The 24,790-nt window shown below is 36.2% G+C and overlaps 1 protein-coding gene and 1 pseudogene across 1 annotated transcript in view; both read left to right on the top strand.

Annotated features, from left to right (window-relative positions):
- Positions 1 to 7,725, top strand: part of LOC118040273 (disease resistance protein RPV1-like) — a 12,276-nt gene extending 4,551 nt beyond the window's left edge. The window contains exons 2-7 of the mRNA XM_073412643.1: positions 3,190 to 3,720; positions 4,039 to 5,113; positions 5,247 to 5,665; positions 5,730 to 6,061; positions 6,956 to 7,346; positions 7,416 to 7,725. Of these exons, the coding sequence (XP_073268744.1) occupies positions 3,190 to 3,720; positions 4,039 to 5,113; positions 5,247 to 5,665; positions 5,730 to 6,061; positions 6,956 to 7,346; positions 7,416 to 7,725 (3,058 nt within the window). The remainder of the gene's footprint in view (positions 1 to 3,189; positions 3,721 to 4,038; positions 5,114 to 5,246; positions 5,666 to 5,729; positions 6,062 to 6,955; positions 7,347 to 7,415) is intronic.
- Positions 7,726 to 15,691: 7,966 nt separating this feature from the next.
- Positions 15,692 to 24,770, top strand: LOC118040274 (disease resistance protein RPV1-like; annotated as a pseudogene).
- The last annotated feature ends 20 nt before the right edge of the window (positions 24,771 to 24,790 follow it).

Below are 24,790 nucleotides of genomic sequence, written 5' to 3'. Positions count from 1 at the left end.
GGGGTTTACACAAACTTAAGCCTTGACTCAAGTCATAAGGCAAGCTGCTAGTCCCCCACTTAAACTTAGAGTTACATGTGTGTGCCCTCCAAAACATAAATAATAATAATAAAGTGATGCATGACTATGGCATGTATTATAGAATGTAAAGATATATGCTAAAGCTTTTAAAACAAACATCATAAGAAAACAAAAACCAATAACATATAACATAAACAAACAAACAAAAACAAACAAATCAAGCTTAGTCCTAACATCCCCAGTGGAGTCGCCATTCTGTCACACCCCCACAAAAAAATTATAAAGGCACACACATCGGCTGGCGATTTTCGTTGTGTCTAAGGATTTGGTTTTTTTGGAGTCGCCACCTAGTATTTGGTCACTAGGAACCCTAACTGGTCTTTCAGAGATTCTAAGGCAAGGGACTAGTTGCGTAAAGGGAAGATACTAGCACCCCTAATACGCCCTACCTAAGGTAAGCTGCTTGGTGTTTGGTTTGCTCCATAGTCTATGGTGTTGGTGTCTTCTAAACCCGTCAATTTATTTTAGATAGAAATCTGAGGAAATTTCATGTGCTATGAAAGTTCGTTTTTTCCTTTAGTATTTCAAAAGTCGGTGACTCATAAATCGCAAGGAAAAGAAGAAAAAAAAAGAACGAAGAAAATTTCACAGTTACATAAAACAATTTTATACTTTTCACGACTCGTAAACCGTGGAGAAAAAAAAAATTAAAATTTTGAAATGTTCTCGATCGCAACCAAAGCTTCTTTCAAACATGTGCGTTGATTTATTACTCCCGATAATATTTTGGATGTTCGTCCTTTTAAGGATTTCTTCATCCAAACATTAGCGGTGAAACAATAACCACAACTTCTCCTCCCAAAATAAGATTTTTTATAAGTTTTTGGAATATTGGCCAATACCCTTTGGAGTTTTACAAACAGGTTGTAAAATCCACAAATGCAAGAAAATGATTTGTGTTTAAGAAATCCATGCGAAATCACATTTTCAAAACTTCCAATATTTTTTTTTATATATAAAAAGAACATTCAAAACATGTTAGTGTATTGGCCGTATGCATGAAAAACAAAACATTTTTTTTTTAGTAAACATTTTTTTTTTGACGAAAAACCGGGTATTTTAAATACTGAAATTATATCCCCTTGTTATAAAAAAATCAATGTATATAAAACAACATTATATATTTTTTTTACTTTTCAGAAATTTTTTATTTTTTATTTTTTTTATATTTTATTTTTTTTAAAAAAAAAAAAATATATATATATATATACATCCACATGCATAATATAATAATATAACAAATAATATATATTAATACATTAAAATGGGCTGGGCCGGCCCAACTAACTGGGCCGGACTCCAACCCTAAAAATTGTTGGCCGGACTCGCCCAACAGTAACCTGCTTTGGTCTGGGCCGGGCCGGCCCAGACCCATATCATTGGGCCAGACACTGTCTGGTCCAACAAAAAGGAAATGAACGGGGGGGAATTATTTCCCCCCCCCATGCCTCCTGCATGCAGAAACGATTCTGCATGCAGGAGGCCAAACTACGCCGGCCTAAGGAAAAAAATGCAAGGGTCAGAATGGCGTACCTGGCGCAGCGGAGACGGCGACTTGCTGGCGGAGGCCGCGGTGGCGGCGATGGCAGCAGGCTTAGCTCACGGTGGTTTCCAAAGTGGACCGAGACCACACCTTCGGTTCGCTCGCTTCTGCTTCAACTTCTGGATGTCCCCTCTCGGTTTCAACTATCCAAGCTTTTCAAACCATGGGTTTTCAGTCACGGTTTCGTAAGTTTTTGTGGTTTCTCTCTCTTTCGGTCTCTCTCTCTCTTCTAACTGTCTCGGGTTCTTTCTTTCGGGGTCCCCCTCCTCCTTTTCTCCCTTTTTTTTTTTCTCATTCTGCTTCTTCTCTATTTATAGGCAATATCGGGGCATGCATGGGGGAACAAGGCGTGCTGGTCGGTCGGTCGGCAGGCGCCGCTGCCAAGGTGCTTCTCTCGGGTTCGGTGGCGCGGCGGGTGGTCGGCCATCGGCTTCGGCTTCGGGGGTCCCAAAGTGTGGGGCGTCGGGCCATGGCACGTGAGGAGAGAGGCGGGGACAAAAACCCCGGTTTTCCTCTCCTCTGCTACGCCTGCGGGGGGAAGAAGAAGAAGAGAAACAGTGCCGTTCAAAACGGCACCGTTTGGTCTCTATTCTCTTTTTTTTTTTTTTTTTTTTTTTTTTTTAAATGCATGAAACGGCGTCGTTTTGGAGAAAACGCGCCGTTTCATTTAAATGTGGCGCCAGAAAAGCGCCAACGTTCACATCGGTCCCCCAATTATTTTTGTTCCTTTCAATTGCGTCCCTGCCAATTTCGGTCTTGTCCGCCAAGTTGGCCGCCTTTTCCACTTTGGTCCTTGGCCTCTAAATTATGCAATTTAGCCCTCAATTGATCAATAAACTTCCAATTTCTTCAATTAGGCCCCTCAATCAACTCCAAACAGCCCCCCTATCTTTGCGCCTTTTCCAAATTGGTCCCTGGTTTTGGATTTTCACAATTAAACCCCTAATTGGCCATTAAACTTCAATATTTATGCAATTAAGCCCCTGATTTGACTTAATAAATTCCTAAAAATCATAATTTGGCCCCAGAACTTTAATTTCTTCAATTTAAAGCCCAAATTGACTTAAAAAATCAATTTTCTTGCAATCAAATCCCCTATAAATCCAATAAAAAAAATCAATTAAACCCATAAACATCCAAATTTGGGCTTCTCTCCTCAAAATTCAAAATTTTCTTCTCAATAGGGTTCTCATCCTTCAAGAATATTTTGTCAAAAATCCAATCTTTGTATCTTTATACTCCTTGACCAATTTTCTGACCATTTTCCGAGCGCTTCTGCCTCTTGTCATTTTTCTAACCTTCTTTGGCTATTTATTTTATTTTTTTGCGGGGACCCAAAAATGGGTTACAACAATATTGTTGAATGTAACTCTGCTGTAACTGAGAATCACTTCGATTAATTCACTGTTAGAAACTAATTATTGATGATCTCATCAACCGATTTTGGTGGTTCAGCATAGAGATTTATCATGTGTATATTTTAAAGATAAAGTAAGATAATAATATATGAACACTTCAGCTTATTGGTGTGCTGTCGATCTTGAAAACTGTTTTATTTTGTTCAGATCTTTGAAAAGTCTTATCTTTACTAGACTCGAAATGGCTGCTGGGAAATATCAAGAATCCTACTCTTCACGGTTTTCTAATTGTAAATATCAAGTGTTCTTGAGTTTTAGAGGGGAAGACACCCGCAAGAACTTTACCGATCACCTCTACAAGGCCCTGGTTGATGCAGGGTTTCACACATTTAGAGATGATGATGAAATTCGGAGAGGAAAGAATATACAGCTGGAGCTCCAGAAGGCAATACAACAATCAAAAATAGCGATCATCGTGTTCTCCAAAAACTATGCTTCGTCGAGATGGTGCCTCGATGAACTTGTAATGATCATGGAACGTAAGAGGAATGGTGACTGCATAGTTTTCCCAGTATTCTATCATGTGGATCCATCTGAAGTCAGAAATCAAACTGGGAGCTTCGCTGCAGCATTTGTGGAACATGAAAAGCACTACAAGGAGGAGATGGAGCGGGTGAATGGGTGGAGGATTGCTTTGAAGGAAATTGCAAATTTAGCTGGAATGGATTTAGGAGATGGGTAAGTTATATCTCTTGATGAAACTATACATAGCATAAGACTAGAATGCTGGTCGTGAACTCTTAATTTCTTTCGGTTAAGTGTACTGATAAGAAAACATATAAGAAAAATAAAATAAAATACTTATAATTCTTCTTCTTCTTTTTTTTTTTTTCGATCATGATTTGGTGTTAATAGGTGGTCATAACACACCCACAAATTTAACTATCAATCATGGACACGAAACCCGGTTTAATTTCTTAGCTAAATGTTGTTTATTTCTATCCTTTACATAGAGGCTCCTAATTATCCAACGTTGTATTTTATTTTTTGATGTAGGTACGAGGCACAGTTTGTCCAATCTATTGTGGAGAATGTCTCAAAGAATTTGGATCCAAAAATATTTAATGTCCCCCTTCATTTCATTGGAAGAGATCCTCTGGTACAAGATATCAACTCATGGTTGCAAGATGGATCCCATGGTGCTGCCATTGCTTTGCTCTATGGAATTGGTGGAGTTGGAAAGACAACCATAGCTAAGAGTGTTTTTAACCAGAACTTTTATAAATTTGAAGGAAAGAGCTTCCTATCAAATTTTAGGTCAAAGGATATAGTTTGCCTACAGAGGCAACTTATTTTTGATATCCTAAATAAGACTGTTGAGATAAATGATGAAGATGAAGGAATTCTGAAAATTAAGGATGCATTATGTTGCAGAAGAACTCTTATTGTTCTAGATGATGTGGACAAAAGGGACCAATTCAATAAAATCATTGGCATGCAAAATTGGCTTTGTAAAGGAAGTAAAATCATTGTAACAACCAGAAATAAGGGTTTGTTTTCAGCTAATGATATTGAGGGGGTTCGGTGCAAAGTTGGACCGCTAGATGATGAAAAATCACTTGAGCTTTTCAGTTGGAATGCCTTTGGACAAGCTGACCCTGCTGATGGTTTTGTAGAAGACTCTTGGAGAATATTACGTCATTGTAATGGACTTCCATTAGCCCATCGAGTTATTGGGTCTTCATTGTCCGGAAAAGGAAGAGAAATATGGGAAAGCGCATTACAAAAAATGGAAGTGATTCCAAATTGTGAAGTTCAAAAGGTTCTTCAAATAAGTTACGACTCTCTTGATGATGATTACCAGAAGGCTTTATTCCTTGATATTGCTTGTTTCTTCAATGGAATGGATGTGGATGATGTAGTTACGATACTGGATGGGCTCGATAAAGGTGCAAGATTTGGGATTGACAATCTCCTCGATAGATGTCTTGTTGAAATCAACAATGATAAAAGGTTGTGGATGCATCAACTAGTAAGAGATATGGGAAGGGAAATTGCTCGTCAAGAATCTCCCAAATGTCAAAGAATATGGCGTCACGAGGATGCTTTTACCGTTTTGAAAGGAACTACTGTAAGTAGCTCAATTTTTTTATTTGTCTACTTAAATGGTTTGCGGTGACTTAAAATATTCATCCTTTTTTTTTTTTTAAATCATTCTTTTACTTTCCTTTCTCATGTGCTTTTAATATTTAATTTTGATGCAGGATGCCAAAAAATTGCGAGGCCTTACCCTGGATATGCATGCATTAATGGAAGATGATTATACAAAAGTTGTGTGTACCAATTTAATGGTTCGCAGCAAGCGTCGCAAGCTTAACTTCTTTCAACAATGGCTTTCTGACTTTTTTGATGGAGAAAAATTACAAACTGGCCAAACAAGTTTGTTTCCCATCCTCAACACGGATGCTTTTAGAAAGATGCCAGATATAAAATTTCTCCAACTAAATTACACGAAATTCTATGGAAGTTTTGAGCACTTCCCTAAGAATTTGATATGGTTATGTTGGCATGGATTCTCTTCGAGATCCATACCAAATCAAGTATGTTTAGAGAAGCTGGTGGTTCTTGATCTATCCAGAAGCTGTCTAGTTGATGCTTGGAAGGGCAAACCGGTATGTATCGAGTCTCTCGTTATAGCAATCTCTTTGGTTTCAATTGATAACAACTAAATTCATGTATTTTCGCAGTTTTTTTCCAAAATTGAAAATTCTTGATCTTCGTCACTCTCATGATCTCATTAGAACCCCAGACTTCTCGGGTCTCCCAGCCCTTGTAAAACTAATACTTGAAGACTGCATCCGTTTGGTTCAAATTCACGAATCTATTGGTGATTTACAAAGATTATTGATCTTAAATCTAAGAAATTGTACAAGTCTTATAGAGCTTCCAGAAGAAATGAGTAGATTGAATTCACTTCAAGAGCTGGTTTTAGATGGTTGCTCAAATCTTGACAGCTTGAATATGGAGTTAGAGCATCATCAGGGGCGCAGCTTGCTTCAAAGCTATGGAATTGTTGCAAGTACATCACACATTACATCTCTTCCTTTGAAGCTATTCTTTCCCTCTAGGTTTTCAGCGAGGAAAATATTGAGATTTACCTCGTTTTCACTGCCACACTCCTTGACGAGACTAGATTTAAGTGGAACTCCAATTCATTTTCTTCCAGAAAGCATCAAGGATCTTGGTCAACTCAGACATCTATATTTAAGAAATTGCAAAATGCTTCGGGCACTCCAAGAGCTTCCATCCCATTTGTGGTCCTTAGATGTGTCCTATTGCTATTCACTGCAAAGACCTACAAATCCAAACAGTTCGAATAAAGCAGATGGTTGTGATCAATTTGTCGAGTTCCAAGATTGGATAAAGCAAGAATTAATCCAATCATTTGACTCACACGTGTTCAGAATAATGGAAACGGTTTGTGCTCAAATACAACCATCGAGATTTCAGGTCCTCCCTCACCCATTTTATTGTTTTTGAAATCTACATCTGATTGAATATTTGTCATTTGCTCATTTTATAGACATTGTTTTGGTGGTACAGATGACATTTTTTTTTGAAAGAAGCTGTTATTATTAAGTAATGCAAAATTGTGCAATGCAATCATTACACAGAGAAAAAGTTTGTTGAATTAGCTAGCAAACCTATATAACATAAACCCTACAAACTCAATAAAAACCTTCCACCATCTGGTTCCTGCATAGGAGCCAAAAGAATGCCCCAATCAACATAATCTGCATTGGATTAAACAAAGTACCGATAAATTATCTATGAGGGTCATAACCAAGCCACAAAATCAGATATTCTGTGCACTCCTTGTTTAGCGAGATGATCTGCCATGTGATTGCTTTCCCGGTAAGAATGAGAGTAGGTGATTGAATCAAAACATGAAGCTAGCCTCTGAGCTGAAGAGAAGAGTTTGTATATGGCAAATTCAACTTTGTCAACTTTGTATTTGATGAAGATGAGATGTTAAGGAGGTTTCATGAGGAGGAGGAAGAGGATAAATGGCTAATTCAGAATGAGTTTACAGATAACTTTTCATTCAAAATATCCTCACATCTTGCGCACCGGATATGTGGCTTTAATCTGTTCACAAGGTTTAGTGTGACGTCAGAGTACGATTGCACTGAAGAAGTTGGTATTGGAATCAGAAACAATACCATTGGTCAATCCTTGCATCGTCAAGGGGTCTTCCCTGCGTGTAACATGAGGGGGTTTCGTGAAATCCAATCGCTAAGCCACTGGAAATTAGGGGCCAATGATCCTACATTTGATAATGGTGATGACGTGAGTATTTCAGTGCTTCCACATGATTCATCGCTAAGCAACTGGATTTTCACCACATATGATAACGGTGATGATCACATGAGTATTTCAGTGCTTCGACATGAGCCAGCTATTCAAATAAGGACGATTGGTATCCAATGGTTGCATGAAGAGGAAGGAAATGATAATGATATCCAATCAAAGAATGAAGATATCACATCCCATTGCAGCAGCTCATCAAACAGTAAAGTTATCAATGCCAACAACAGTAGCGATGAAGATGATGTACTCAAAGTAGGAATAGCTTCTCATATTCTTACAAATTATTATTGCCTTTCCCATTTTAATCATGATGCCATGGAAGCAAGGATGTGGACTTTTGAAAAGAAAGTTCGAGAGGCAATAGAACAATGATAGGTTGAATTAAACAATTGGTGATTTTTAATAGTTGTATAATACGGACCTTGCATTAAGAGTTTTCAATCATTTGCTCAATAAATTAAAAATTCCAAAGAACAAATCAATATTTCTTACCTTACTTAGTCATATAATTGGGAGAAAAGATGCCATAAAGACTTTGACGTGTATGCTGATGCTGTACATCCAAAGACAAAATAATTTATAAAATAATCAGGCAGTAAGGGGTAGACAAAATGGAACTTAATCTTGAACGAACAGAAGATACAGTCAATGATCTTTCATGCTTTACCATTGAGTGAGAATGACGAGCACATGGCTGTTCGCCATTAACAGAGACCTCTTTGGAGCATTTTGGATCTGCACGGTCTGGAAAAGCAGGTTGGTGATGCTTTTTATCAACATGCGGTGCAAACACAAAAAGTACATGGATCCCCACATTTCAAAACTTGATTTTATTGTTACCAAATAAATGTTTATTGCGGTTTGTATGAAACGCAGAAGTAACCATGTAAACCAACGCTCTCTTTCCAGTGTTTAGAACATGCAACGATGATAAGATTGTATCATTGTTAAGTCTACCAAAAACATATATGTTTGAGCCAGCTGCTACTGCTGCTGCAAGTCAATATCTGTGAAACATATACAAAGCATCAAAAAGTACGAAATCAACAGATGTTCTGCAAGATGACACTACCTCAAGACAACTAACGTAACATCGAGAATCAGGGCTCTGCAAATTAATGAAAATTATCAATGTGGACATTACCATCCCCATTTTCTGTTCTCTCCAGCTGATCATCATCCCCTTGTTGCTGCTCACCATTTTCCAAGACTGAACTCCACAAACCCATTTGCTGTTTTCTCTTAAACGACTAAAAAGCGCTGGAGTTCTCTTCCAATTTTTCGAGGAGCCAAGTCAACAGGAAACCTCACATACTCATTTGACAACAAAATCCTATTACTATCACACCATGGAACCTCCATTCTTATAGAACCCCCACTCAATAAACCTCCTGCCATCAGCACTTGTAATCCCTGATTCCCTAAACCCACACTTTATAGCTGAAGACGCCAAACATTGTGCAGCATCAATGTCCCTCCACTCCACAGCAATACTCAATGGCTCAAAACGGAACACCAGTCGGTAGCCGACCCAGTAGCTGATTCACATAAACAGATTATTGAGATTACACCACCTACCAATTAGAAAAAGGCACGTGGAGGATCATGACTCTGTTAAAATAATTCAGATCAGACACAAAAGAAAGCTAGAATTCTTAATAATATGTTTATTATGAGTGCTTAGAGTTAACTTAAATACAAAGAAATTATATATAGGTTAAACTGAAAATATTATTTTACCATTAATAAATAATACTAAATAAATATATATAGACAGTTACAAGTACCGACAGTTTGCCAACTAGAAAACGAAAACGAGAAATGGAATACGCCTTAGTAAAGAAATTTGCAATATGCAAGGAAGAAGAAACAAAATGTAAAGTAATGGTGTCATGCTTGAGATGATGATGAGTAAGATAATAATCGATATCAATTTGTTTAGTTCGCTCATGAAAAACCAAGTTGTGAGCAATCTAAATAAAACTTTGGTTGTCACAATACATAGGAGTAAGATGAGAAAATGAAACTCCCATATCAGCAAGTAACCATCGTAAATAAACAATCTCTTTAGTAGTAGATGTCATGACACGATATTCTGCTTCGGTGGATGATTGAGAAATAATAGATTGTTTCTTACTCTTTCAAGGAATAAGAGAATCACCTAAAAAGATACAAAACTCGGTAACAGACTTGCAATCTATGGGAACACTACCATGATCAGTATCAGAGTATGCACGCAACTCCAATGAAAAGTTGGATGAAAGTAAAAGACTCTGAAAAACTATACCCCAAAGATATAGCAAAATACGAAGAACAATTGCTCAATGAACAGTAGTAGGTGAAACAACAAGTTGACTTACAACATGAACAACATATGCAATATCTGGACGAGTAATGGTGAGATATATCAAGCTCCCAACAATAGTATGATATAAAGTAGAATGTAGCAAAGGTAAACCATCAGAAGAAGAGTACCTTGTGTTAACCTCAATATGAGTGTCTATAGTCTTGTTATCAGTAAGTCTAGCCTGCTCAAGAATATCTGCAACATATTTGGACTGAGAAAGAAGGTAACCTCTAGAAGAGTATGCTACCTCAATACCTAGAAAATATCGAAGATAACCTAAATCCTTCATTTCAAACCTTCTAGCCAACTCTGTCTTCAAAACTAAAATACCATCAATGTCATCACCAGTAATAATCATGTCATCAACATATAAAAATAGAATGATACGACCTACATCAATGCACTTAATAAAAAGAGCAGAATCATGACTATTAGAAACAAAGCCAAGAGACGAGATCACAATAGAGAATTTCTCAAACCAAGCACAAGGTGCTTGTTTTGGACCATGTCGCACCCTAAAAAATCCCGCGCGCGGCATCGGCTTATGATTTTTTTATCTTTGTGTTGCGTTTGCTTTGAATTCGTTCGTTGGAGTCTCCACCTAGTAATTTATTGAGGGCTACTAGGAAACCTGATGTACTGGTCTTGTCAGAGATCGCGGGTAAAAGACTGGTTATGGTTAGGGAAGATATTAGCACCCCTAACACACCCTACCTGAGGTAAGCTGCTTTGTGTTCTGATGTGATTTGAAAATTTAAAATATTAATTAAATTCTAAGGCTTGAATAAATCAGTTATTAAATCCCCGAATATATGTAGAAACTTGTTCTTATATTTTCGTGGAATATACAACTTGATTTTATTTGTCCTTGAGATATTTAACCATATTTAAATTAACAAATAATTCTTTTTGTCCTTTTTGATTTTTTAATTCAATAACATAAATAAAAAAACAAACACACATAACTTTCTTTTTATTATTTAGTTTTTTTCCTTTTCTTTTCTGTTTTCTTTTACATCACATTTATATAAAAATACAAATTCAAAACAAAAATAAAAAAAAAAACAAAAAAACTACATTAATCACTTTAAAATTTACAAAATGATCCCTAAAAACTCCAGAACTTGCAGGGAAGGGCTTCTGGGACTGCATGAACAGTGCCGGCACGTGGATCCACGCACCACCGCCACTGGCGGCGCATCTCCCCACCGCTGAGAAAACTGGCAACCGGTGGATCCGGCTCGTCTTTGTTTCCTCTTCTTTTCCTCGCCGGCGGTGGGGAGATCAATCACATGCAAAGAAGAAAACACAACAATGGCAGTTGATTTTAAACTTTTTTCCTTGTTTTTGGATTTGTTCTCGGGTCTCTTTTTAGTTACAGTTTTCTGTTCATTTCTGTTTTCTCTCCTCCTCCGGCGCTGGATCTGGCAGTCTCTCCATGGCGGTTGAAGCTATTGTTCGGCCGACGGAGCTGGATCTGCAAAGAAGGCGAGCAGGGCGAGGAGGAGGCGGAGTGTTGAGTGCAGCCGAGAGAGGGAAGTGGATAGTTGTCGTGGTGTCAGCGGGGAGAGGTCAGATGGTTCGGTCTGAGCTGGGTCTGTCCATTGACCCGGAGAGAGAGGCCGATGGGGACCAGCCCTTCCCGTTCGCTGGTTGGTGGAGGTGAGGCTGTTCTGCTGTGTGGCTTGGGGAAGACCGGCGTTGATAGAGACCGCAGGGGGAAGAAGATAGGCCGGCTGTGTCCCTGTTCGATCGTGTCTTGCTCTTTGTCGATGGAGGGGGGTGGCTGTTCGGGTCTCAACAGGGAGAGAAGGGAAGATGGCAGGGGCCAAAACGTGAGCGGCCGGGGGGAGAGGGATTCTGGTGAGGAGATAAAAAAAAACTGAGGGAAAGGGAAATGGTGAAATCGGCTGCTGAGGGGGAAGCGGCATTGAAAAGAAAAGTGATGATGAAGGGGAAAACCCCAACGGGGTCCAAGCCAGGGGAGATGGCGGCTGTAAATTGGGAAAGGGACAGTGTATGGTTGAGAAGAGCGGTCTGGGGGAGAAAAAAAAATCAACGTGGGGGCCGGCGACTGGTTTTGGGGGGCTGTTTGGCCGGGGTAAAAAAAACAAAGGGTGGGGGGCTGCTGTGTTTTTTTTTGGGTAGAGTTAAGTTTAGTTCTAGGGTTTTTTTGTGGTTTCTCTCCCTTTACAAAATTGCCCCCCCTTTTGAATGTGTTGAGGAAACCAGTATTTATAGGCAAAATGTTGCTAGGTTTTTCAACTTGGTCCCTCAACTTCTTTCTTTTTTTGTAAATTTTGATTTTTCTTGTTTTTTTGTATTTTTTGAAAACGAGCAATATCAACGTTGACTTAATGAGGAAAATCAATGATTTTAAAAATGATACGTGAAAAGTCAAACGCATTTGAAAATTTAAATTATTTTTTTTACGACGCTGAAAATGCTAAAATGACGAGAATATATAAAAAAACATATTTTTTTTTATTTTCTTTGTTTTTCTCTATTTTTGAAATTTTTTGAAAATATGTCGAAAACATGGATCAAAAATTGGGTAGCAACAGACCATATTATGCTTTTTTAAGCTTACAAACATATCAAGAGTCGTGTGAAATACTAGGAGGGGGTGCCATATAAACTTCTTCTTGAAGATCTCCATTCAAGAAGGTATTTTTAACATCAAGCTAATAGATATGCCACTGACGAATCAAAGCTACGACAATAAGAGTACGAATAGTAGTCATTTTTGCAACAGGGGCAAATGTCTCCTCATAGTCCATACCATACTATTGAGAGTATCCTTTTGCAACCAGCCTAACTTTGTATCGCTTGATAAACCCATTAGAATTAATCTTACTCTTATACACCCAACAACAACCATTAACACTCTTACTAGGAGGTAGAGGAACCATCAACACTCTTTGAAAGCGTCTTTTTGAGGTCATGATAATCTAACCATGATGGGAAACGTTCAATAAAGAACTTAGAGGGGGTAAAGGTTGGGAAGGTTGTGTTAGAAGAAGGTTTGTTAATGTTTTGGATGTTTCTTGTGTGGTGCACAAGTCTCGGTGGGCTTAGTGTAACAGGGAGAATGGAAGGTTGTTGTAGGTGTTTAGGAGGGGGAGGGTGAGGATATGTGAGCTTGAAGGTTGTGTTTGAAGGTGTTTGAGAGGCTGTATTATTCAGGTGAGGTTTGAGTAATGTTGCTAGGGTCTGGTTTGCAAGGGTAAGCGAAGGCTTTTTGGTTGGAAGCATTTTGAGAGATCTTGTTATTGTATCGTTGTTCTTTGGGCTAGGAATACTGCAATTGTGTTTAGAGGGTGGTTGTTATTTTGGGCCAAGGTGGCTGTGTGAAAGGGATTTTTGATTATTTGTTGATATTTTTTAGACTTGAGTTTAGCTAGATAGTTTTTTGACTTAGAATAAGTCTATGTAGTTATGTAATCCCTTAGATGAAAGGAATTATGGTTGTTATGATTCTTTTTTTTATTATAAAGATCTTATAATTTTTTATTTTGCCTATAAATAAATTTGAGGGATGACAGTAACCTAGATGTTCTTGCTCTGCCCTTTGTTATTTGTTTAAGTTAAGTTCTCTAATACCATTTGAACAACAGAAATAAGCTGTAGAGACTGATCCTGTGGGGGAGATAATTAAAACCAGAATTGCCATAGAGTCAGAAATGTCGAATTCTTTGTTTCTTGCTCCATTACTATTCCAGCACGATCTCATGGTTTTGTTCCCGCATATCCTCCATGTTTGTTTGCACCTTAATCAATCTGATCCTGAAACACAGCCTGCATATTTATGCTGCAGAACGATCTTCGCTTGCCAATTGTATCCAATGCTCCTGCAACTTCTTATGTTCCTCTTTCACAAATTCTTTAAATGGTTGTACATGCAAATTATCAAGGTCACCTGACGCACAGTTAAGAGGTTTAGATTGATTTTTTTTTTTACTGGGATTGCTTCAGGCTCTTAACAAGTTGGTGCTGCTTCTTGCTTATCTTCAATTATGACATATATTTGGCACCGTCGCTATGGTGGATATTGTGCTTGTGTAGCCTGTCCCCTTTTCCAGGTCTATCTGAAGCAACCACTGGCTTCCCACGTTTCTCCTTCATGGTGCCTTTATCACAAATCCTCTTTTGAAACTCTCCACCCTTTGTTGCAGGAGAGTTCTCATTATCACTGCTAGATGCTTTCTCCTTTGCAACCAAGGAGCAAGGATCCCGGAAAGGAAGTTTTGTAGAGCATATGGAGAAGGTGAAGAAGTGAAAATTGCCTCTGGTCTCCAAAGCACCATTATGAGTGCGTAACGATGGCCTTCTTGACATTGAATTGTGGAAAGATTCTATTTGAATTAGAATCCAAGGTTTGAGTATACTGAAAGGATCTCTTTGCACGATGGCCTCCAAGTTATCTCCTGCAAGTGAGAAAACTTTTCCCAACAATCGTTCACTTTCTCCATATGCAACAGGCATGTCTTTTCCGTATTGACCCGTACAGAAACAAAATCTGAGTGATTTTCTTTCTCCATTGGGAATCAATCAAATCCACAAGCTATGAAACTTTCCTCATCCTGAAGCGAGTAATTCATGTGTATGAAAAGGTTTCCAATGCCCGTTACAGCATGACAAATAAGAAACATGGCTAACGCAACAAACAAAATTGCTCATGTAGATCGTTATCAAAAAGCACAACCGGGTCGGGTTAACATAAATAATATGGACAGAATCAATTAATGGGCTTCACATGTCTAGCCATCGAATGAATATTGAATATGAATCCCAGTGGGGCTTTGTGGCCACGTGATTAGCTTAAACTAGATTATTTACCTGAACTGTATTACTTGTAGGGCAAAGTTTTTTTCAATGTAAAAAAGATGTTGAGGTGATGGTAGTGTTTTTTTTTTTTTTAAATAAAAATAATTAAAGATTTAGGTTGTTAAGTTGCCTTAATTCAATAAATATAATTAATTTAATAATATAATTAAAAAAAATAAAAAACAACAATAAACATAACGAACTAATAAAGAAATTCACAATGATCAACTAAAAAAAACGCTGGCCAATATTACAGAAATATCTCCTCATAGTATTTGATAGCAAATATATCCTCAGAGTATTTGATAACGAAGCAAAAAAATCAATTAAGAATGTAACAACCTTATAAAAAAAAAAATATGAATCTCAATTCTAAACAATTAAATGTTAAAGGATAAAATTAAAAAAAAAATCAAATTAAAAAAAAAAAAAAAAACTTGAGTCCATCCAAGTCAGTTAGCCAAATACATAACCTAATCCTGATACCAGGATAACCTTGTAGAAAACAAAAACAAAAAACAATAAAGCTCAAATCTCAATATTGAAGGGCAAAACTAAGAAAAACAATCCAATCTAAAAAAAACGATGGAAAAAAAAAAAGGACATGTGCTAACCCATTGTTAACTCACTAAATTACGACTCAAGACATGATATTAAAATAACAAAAAAAAAAATCATGAAATTCAACTTCTAATCAACCCAATGTTGAAAAAATGATTTAAAAAAATATCAATTTTTTAAAAATAAACTAAAAAATAATATAAACTCAACCTAATCTTCAAAATTTGTAGCCTAAATTATAAGACTGCAACCAACCTCATAGAAAGTAAACCTACAAAATTAATGAAATCAAATCCCCGATCAATAAAATGATGAGGGATAAAATTAAAAAATAATCAATCAAAAAAATAATGAGAAACAAAACAAATAACAATTAGAAAAATAATTGTTGGATTATGCTTCGTCGAGGTGGTGCTTCGATGAACTTGTAATGATCATGGAGTGCAATTAGAGGAATGCTGACTGCATAGTTTTTCCAGTATTCTATGATATGGATCCATCTGAAGTCGCTGTAGCATTATTGGATCATGAAAAGCGTTTCAAGGAGGAGATGGAGCGAGTGAGTGAAGGATTGCTATGAAGAAAATTGCAGATTTAGGAGGAATGGTTTTAGGAGATGGGTAAGTTGCATAAACTAGAATGCTGGTAGTGAACTCTTAATTTTTTTCAGGTTTGTAGTAAAGCATTTAGACAATGACTAATTTTACCTCTCCAATTTAGAAAAAAAAACTGTACCACTCCCAACTCAGTGAACATTAAAGAAAAATAAAAATAAAAATAAAAATAAAAGAAACTCTTTTTTTCTCATTTTCTGATATTTTCGTTCTTTGTTACTTGAAAAAAGCAATGATTTCTACATTATTCCATTTTCGGTTTTAATCATTGACGCACAGCCTGGTTTAATTTCTTTTTTCCAAGATACTAAGATTTTGAAACTTTATAGAGAGACTTACTAATTATCATATATTGCATTTTTCTTTTTGATGCAGGCATGAGGCACAGCTTGTCCAATCTATTGTCGACAAGGTCTCAAAGAAATTGGATCGTAAAATATTTCATATCCCCCTTCATTTCATTGGAAGAGATCCTCTAGTAAAACATATCAACTTATGGTTGGAAGAATATGGCTCCCACAGTTCTGCCTTTGATATACTCTATGGGATTGGTGGAGTAGGGAAGACAACCATAGCAAAGAGTGTTTATAACCAGCAGTTTCATAAGTTTGAAGGTAGGATCTTTCCATCAAATGTTAGAGAATAGTCAAAAGAATCCAATGGTGTAGTTTGCCTACAGAGGCAACTTCTTTCAGATATCCTAAACAATGCTGATGACATACATGATGTTGATGAATTAGGGATTATATTAAGGATGCGTTATGTTGCAGAAGAAATCTTATTGTTCTTGATGATGTGGACAAATGGGACCACTTCAATGCAATTGTTGGCACGCGAAATTGGCTTCGCCAAGGAAGTAAATCATTGTAAGAACTAGAAATAAGGCTTTGATTGTAGCTGATGGTGAGTGTGTCAAGTGCAAAGATGAACCTCTAGATAACAAAAAATCACTTAATATTTTGAGTTGGCATGCCTGTGGACAAGCTTACCCAGTTGAAGATTTTATGGAGGAATCTTGGAGAATAGTACATCATTGTAATGGACTTCCATTAGCCCTTTGTGCTATTGGTTCTTCATTTTTTAGTAAAAGCAGAAAAGTATGGGAAAGCGCATTACATGAAATGGAAGTGATTCCAAATTGTCAAGTTCAAAAGGTTCTTGCAAAAAGTTAGAACTCTCCTGATGATGATTATCAGAAGAACTTATTCCTTGATATTGCTTATTTCTTCAATGGAATGGATGAGAATTATGGAGTTAGGACACTTGATGGGTTCGGTATAGATGCAAGATTTAGGATTGACTATCTCATCGATTGATGTCTTGTATAAATTGTTAAAATAAAATGAAAAAAAAATTATAAATGCATCAACTCGTAAGAGACATGGGAAGGGAAATTGCTTGTCAAGAATTACCCAAATGTCAAAGAATATGGCATCACACATGGAAGCTTTTACAGTTTTGAAAGAAACAAGTGTAAGAGTAACTGGTTCTGTTTTCCTATCTTCATGGTATTTAGGTGTCTTAAAATGTTCATGCTTTTACTTTCTTTTCTCATTTACTTTCAATATTTTGGAAGCATGAAGCTGAAAAATTGTGTGGCCTTACCCTGTGTATGCATGAATAAGTACAGAAGTTGTCTGTACTGATTCAATGGTGCGCCTGCAACCGCTACAGGCTTAACTTCTTTCAACAATGTCTTCTTCCTACACTCCTCTCTCAATAGTGGCTTTCTGAGTTTTTCTTGGGGGAACAAGTACAAATTAACCAAACAAGTTTGTTTCTTGTCCTCAGCACGGATGCATTTAGAAAGATGTAAAATGTAAAATTTCTCCAGCTAAATTACACAAGTTCTATGGAAGTTATTAACACTTTTCCAAGAATTTGATGTAGTTATGTTGGCATGGATTCCCTTTAAGATATGTCACATTGGACTTCGCGCGACCATGTAAAAATGAAATCTTATAAGAGAAAAGCCTAGACATTTGACATCTTGTTTTTTTTTTATGGGGAATGATCTTGTTTAAAGAGTCGTTATCTAGTATTATGTTCACTAGAAACCCTAACTGGTCAACATAGATTCTATGGTACAAGACTGGTTATATAAAAGGGAAGATATTATCACTTCTTAAACTTCCTGTCTATGATAGGCTGCATTGTTGATTTTATCTTAAATTCCTAAAAAATTATTGGTTTATGCTCTGATGGTTTGCTTGTAATATTCCCGACTCTAGTGTCAATGAATATTCAACTATAAATATTTTCAACTCTAGCGTTAGTAAATATTACATAGCTAGAAAATAATAATAACAAAATATAATAAAATAAATTTAAATAAGTATTTTTAAATAAACCAATAAACCAAATTTATTTTTTATGTATGCATGTATACATTTATTTTATTTTTTTTACTTGTTTTTATTATTTTTTTTTATCTTTATTTTTATTTTTTTTAGGTTAGGTCCAGTGGGCAGTTTTTACCCACAAACATGCGTGAATTGTTCACAAACACTTCCTACAGTCGCCATGTAATTAAATCTCTAGTACACAGTGTTGGTGAATTATTTTGCAAAATTGGAGAAGGCGATGGCGTGCTGTTCGTCCTTTCGTTTACTTTTCCTCTGGTTCTTTCTTTTCTTTTGCTTTCTCTCGGTGCAACCTTTGCCTGTGTTTGTTTTTCTCTATTTTTCTTTTAGTCTCCCCGTATATGCTCTGTTCTTCTCTGCGGATTCTGTGTTTCCTACTTTCACTCCCTCTCCTCTGTTTCTACCGGCGTTTTTTTTTTCTTTGTCCTCCCCGGGTTTCTACCTCTGTTTCCTTCCCGGGTTCTTTTGGTTTTCCCTTAGTCCCCTGGTTTTTTCCCTTTTCCAGTTTTTCCCTCTGTATTTTTAGGTCTTCTCAAGCAATAACAGCAGTGGCTGCTGAAAATGGAGCTTTTGGAGCTGCCACCGAAGAAGAAGACAAGGGCGTCCCTTTAGTTTTTCACTGATGTTCGTTCTTTCTCTCTGTTTTTCTCTTCAATCTCTTCTCTGTCCTCCCTTGTTTCTCTCTTCTGTTTTTTTTTTTTTTATATATATGTTCTTCTTTACGTTTCTCCTTCCCCCCCCCCCCCCGGTGTGCCTGGTCTTTCTCTGGCTTTTTATAGAGCCAGAGAATTTTTTATAGAGGTAGAGTCTGGGTTTCTTACCCCTTAATTTTTCGATAGAATTTTTGGCCGAAATGATGTCAATAGCCATCAACTTCTGGAGTTTATTTTCTAACTTGATTATTACTTCAATATATAGCTATCAATTCCATGCATTAGCCATGGAAAATTCATGCCTAGACATTCCGATTACAAATATAAGGTGTGCTCAGTATTATGTGTTGGAAGTGTTTTTTTAAAAAGTTAATTTTTTTTATTTTAAATTAATATATTTTTTATGTTTTTATATTATTTTAATGTATTGATGTCAAAAATAATTTTTAAAAAATAAAAAAAATTATTTTAATGTGAATAAAAAACACTTTGAAAAAAACCGCTATCATACTTCTAAACATGTTTTTAAAATAAATTTTGGTAACTGCGTTATCCAATTAACTTAAATCAATTATTTTATAAAAATAATAATAATTAACTTAAGTCAATTATTTTATAAAAATAAGATTATTTTACGTTTCGTTTAAAAATAATTATTTGATGTTGATATAATTCAATTTCACTAGGAGTTAGCAAGATTTAGTTAAACTAATATTTTTTTAATTTAAATTTAAATTTTATTTATAAAAAAAATCTAATTCACGAGTTTTTTATATATGAGAACAAACCATTAAACACCTCAAATTCCATAAATCTCAAATTCTAAATAAACAAGAAATTAAATTATTTAAATGAAATACTAATAAAAAAATATACTAGTTGACTAATTTATTTAATTTAACCAATTTCTTTGTTTTTCAATTAATTCTTCATAAATCTACTTTACTTTCAGCAGATTCAAATGACGCAACAAGAATTACAGGCCCTAGTAAACTTTCCAACTCAGATATGGAGAGCCTTATCCTCCACGTGCCGTTTTCTTACTGGTGGGTGAAGTAAGAAGAACCGTGTGAGTTGATTGGAGGGATTGTGTGTTGTGTGTGTGTCTAATGTCCCTTTTGGTAATTATACCACAGCGACTTCTAAGGCTGACTTTATAGCATCTCCAACGTAATATTATTTTAGTTTTTTTTTATGTTTATTTTATATATTTAAAAACAAATATTAAATAAAAAAATTTTTCTCTCCCACAAATATTATTCTTACATATCTTTTAAAAAAATCAAAACCAACAAAATAAAACAACAAAAAAATAAACCAATTAAATATAACCATATAAAAAAAATATCATCAAACTTATTAAAAAATTTAAAACATTATATTTATACTATTTAAAATATTATTTTATCAATTAAACTCTTCAAAATAACATTTTGTTCTGCAGTAAAGATTACAGGTACTCTGTCTCTCTTATCTCTTTTAGAATCACTTAAATTAATTCACTGTTAGAAACTAATTATTGATGATCTCATCAACCCATTTCGTTGGTTCAGCATAGAGATTTATCATATGTACAGTTATTTTTCTGAAAGGGCATGGAGGATTTGATTGCTGGGAAATAACTTGAAAACTGTTTTAAAGATAAAGTAAGATAATAATATATGAACACTTCAGCTTATTGGTGTGCTGTCGATCTTGAACTCTCGACATCAATCCTGAAACTCTTTTTTTTTTTTTGTTCAGATCTTAAAAGCAGAAAATTGATGAACTAACAAGAGAGCATCAGCGAAGGGAAAGTGAAGATTACAGGTACTCTCTCTCTCTTATCTCTTTTAGTATTATGTTATATTGTGGAATGTAACTCTGCTGTAACTGAGAATCACTTAAATTAATTCACTGTTAGAAACTAATTATTGATGATCTCATCAACCGATTTTGTTGGTTCAGCATAGAGATTTATATATCATGTGTACAGATATTTTAAAGATAAAGTAGGATAATAATATATGAACACTTCAACTTATTGGTGTGCTGTCGATCTTGAAAACTGTTTTATTTTGTTCAGGTCTTTGAAAAGTCTTATCATTACTAGACTCGAAATGGCTGCTGGGAAATATCAAGAATCCTACTCTTCACGGTTTCCTAATTGTAAATATCAAGTGTTCTTGAGTTTTAGAGGTGAAGACACCCGCAAGAACTTTACCGATCACCTCTACACGGCCCTGGTTCAAGCAGGGATTCACACATTTAGAGATGATAATGAAATTCAGAGAGGAGAGAATATAGATTTCGAGCTCCAGAAGGCAATACAACAATAAAAAATATCGATAATTGTGTTCTCCAAAGACTATGCTTCGTCGAGATGGTGCCTCGATGAACTTGTAATGATCATGGAACGTAAGAGGAATGCTAACTGCATAGTTTTGCCAGTATTCTATGATGTGGATCCATCCCAAGTCGGACGTCAAACAGGGAGCTTCTTTGCAGCATTTGTGGAACATGAAAAGAGCTTCAACAAGGAAATGGAGCGGGTGAATGGGTGGAGGATTGTTTTAAAGGAAGTGGCTGATTTAGCTGGAATGGTTCTAGGAGATGGGTAAGTTGTATCTCTTTATGAAACTATACATAGCATAAGACTAGAATGCTGGTCGTGAACTCTTAATTTCTTTCAGTTAAGTGTACTGATTTCTTCGTTGTTTTTTTTTTTTTTCCAATCATGATTTGGTTTAAACTATCAAATCATTGACACACAACCTGCTTTAATTTCATAGCTAAATGTTGTTTATTTCTGTTGCTTATAGAGAGACTACAAATTATCGTACATTGTATTTTACTTTTTGATGTAGGTACGAGGCACCGTTTGTCCAATCTATTGTGGAGAAGGTCTTAATGAATTTGGATCAAAAAATGTTTCATGTACCCCCTCATTTCATTGGAAGAGATCCTCTAGTACAAGATATCAACTCATGGTTGCAAGATGGATCCCATGGTGCTGCCATTGCTTTACTCTATGGAATTGGTGGAGTTGGAAAGACAGTCATAGCTAAGAGTGTTTATAACCAAAACTATTATAAATTTGAAGGAAAGAGCTTCCTGTCAAATTTTAGGTCAAAGGATATAGTTTGCCTACAAAGGCAACTTCTTTCTGACATACTAAAAAAGACTGTTGATGAGATAAATGATGAAGATGAAGGAATTCTGAAGATTAAGGATGCCTTATGTTGCAGAAGAACTCTTATTGTTCTAGATGATGTGGACCAAAGGGACAGATTCAATAAAATCGTTGGCATGCAAAATTGGCTTTGTAAAGGAAGTAAAATAATTATAACAACCAGAAATAAGGGTCTGTTTTCAGCTAATGATATTGAGTGGGTCCGGTGCAAAGTCCAACCGCTAGATATTGAAAAATCTTTTGAGCTTTTCAGTTGGAATGCCTTTGGACAAGCTGACCCTGTTGATGGTTTTGTAGAAGACTCTTGGAGAATAGTACGTCATTGTAATGGACTTCCATTAGCTCTTCGAGTTATTGGCTCCTCATTGTCCGGAAAAGAAAGAGAAATATGGGAAAGCGCATTACAACAATTGAAAGTGATTCCTAATTTTGAAGTTCAAAAGGTTCTTCGAATAAGTTACGACTTTCTTGATGGTGATTATCCGAAGAACTTATTCCTTGATATCGCATGTTTCTTCAATGGAATGGATGTGGATGATGCAGTTAGGATACTGGATGGGCTCGATAAAGGTGCAAGATTTGGGATTGACAATCTCATCGATAGATGTCTTGTTGAAATCAACAATGATAAAAGGTTGTGGATGCATCAACTAGTAAGAGATATGGGTAGGGAAATTGCTCGTCAAGAAGCACCCAAATGTCAAAGAATATGGCATCATGGGGATGCTTTTACAGTTTTGAAAGGAACTACTGTAAGTAGCTGAATTTTTTTAAATGTCTACTTATATGGTTTGTGGTGCCTTGACATATTCATTCATCTACTTTCCTTTCTCATGTACTTTTAATATTATTATGCAGGATGCTGAAAAATTATGTGGCCTTACCATTGATATGCATGCATTAATGGAAGATCATTATGCAGAAGTTGTCTGTACTGATTCAATGGTTTTTCGCAAGCGCCGCAGGCTTAACTTCTTTCAACAATGGCTTTCCAATTTTTCCAATGGGGGAAAATTACAAACTGGCCAAACAAGTTTGTTTCCCATCCTCAGCACGGATGCTTTTAGAAAGATGCCAGATGTAAAATTTCTCCAACTAAACTACACTAATTTTCATGGAAGTTTTGAGCACTTTCCCAAGAATTTGATATGGTTATGTTGGCATGGATTGTCTTGGAGCTACATACCAAATCACGTATGCTTGGAGATGCTGGTGGTTCTTGATCTATCCAGAAGTTGTCTAGTTGATGCTTGGAAGGGAAAACCGGTATGTATCAAGTCTCTTTATAGTTATCTCTCTCATTTTCAATTGATAACAACTAAATTCATGTATTTTAACAGTTTCTTCCAAAATTGAAAATTCTTGATCTTCGTCACTCTCGTGATCTCATTAGAACCCCAGACTTCTCGGGTCTCCCAGCCCTTGAAAAGCTAATACTTGAAGACTGCATCCGTTTGGTTCAAATTCACGAATCTATTGGTGATTTACAAAGATTGTTGATCTTAAATCTAAGAAATTGTACAAGTCTTATGGAGCTTCCAGAAGAAATGAGTAGATTGAATGCACTTCAAGAGCTGGTTTTAGATGGTTGTTCAAATCTTAACAGCTTGAATATGGAGTTAGAGCATCATCAGGGGCGCAAGTTGCTTCAAAGTGATGGAATTGTTGCAAGTACATCATTCATTTCATCTCTTCCATTGAAGCTATTCTTTCCCTCTAGGTTTTCAACGAGGAAAATGTTGAGATTTACCTCATTTTTACTGCCACGCTTCTTGGAGAGTCTAGATTTAAGTGGAACTCCAATTCGTTTTCTTCCAGAAAGCATCAAGGATCTTGGTCTACTCAGAGCCCTATATTTAAGAAATTGCAAAATGCTTCAGGCACTCCCAGAGCTTCCATTCCTTTTGGATTTGTTAGATGTGTCCTTTTGCTATTCACTGCAAGGAATTGCAAATTCAAATAGTTGGACGTCTGAAGGAGATGGTTGTGATCACTTAGTCGAGTTCCAAGATCGGATAAAGCAAGAATTAATCCAAAAGTTAGACTCTCAAATGTTCACAATAATGGAAACGGTTATTGCTCAAATACAGCCATCGAGATTTAAGGTCCTCCTTCACCCATTTTATTGTTTTGAAAATCTACATTTGAATACTTTTCTTTTTCTCATTTTATAGACATTGTTTTGGTGGTACAGATATCATTTCTAGATGGCACATTCAACGTTGTCGTATATGTATTTGATGAAGATGAGATGTTAAGGGGGTTTCATGAGGAGGATAAATGGCTAATTCAGAATGAGTTTGTAGATAACTTTTCATTCAAAGTATCTTCATCTCCTCCTGCGCACCGGATATGTGGCTTTAATCTGTTCATAAGTTGTGTGACGTCAGCATACCGTGGCTTTAGTAATGTTCATATTGAAATCAGAAACAATACGAGTGGTCGATCCTTGCTTTGTCAATCCGTTGTCATACAGTACGGGCGTGGTGTTCGGGAAATCCAATCGCTATTGCACACGAAATTAGGGGGCAATGATCCTACATTTGATAATGGTGATGACGTGAGTATTTCAGTGCGTCCACGTGGTCCAGCTATCCAAATAAGGACCGTTGGTGTACAATGGTTGCATGAAGAGGAAGGAAAGGATGAAGTTATCAATGCCCACAACAGTAGCGATGATGATGATGATGCAGCACACGTAGCCAAAGTACAAATAGCTTCTCATATAGTTAGAAATTATAATTGTGCTTTCCATGGTAAACGCAGGGCTCGCAATTACACTTTTTGGAGTTTTGCAAAGAAGGGTCTAGAACCTGCATTATTTTAGGTTTCATTAAGTAGAGGTTTGCTTTTTTAGATTTCAACCTTAAAATAAAAAAAACTGGAAAGCTTTTGAAATA

The sequence above is a fragment of the Populus alba genome, chromosome 11 (assembly GCF_005239225.2).
Source record: "Populus alba chromosome 11, ASM523922v2, whole genome shotgun sequence".
Taxonomy (NCBI): Eukaryota; Viridiplantae; Streptophyta; class Magnoliopsida; order Malpighiales; family Salicaceae; genus Populus; species Populus alba.
Note: the sequence above shows the minus strand (reverse complement) of the source record. Positions and strands in the feature narration are given on the sequence as shown.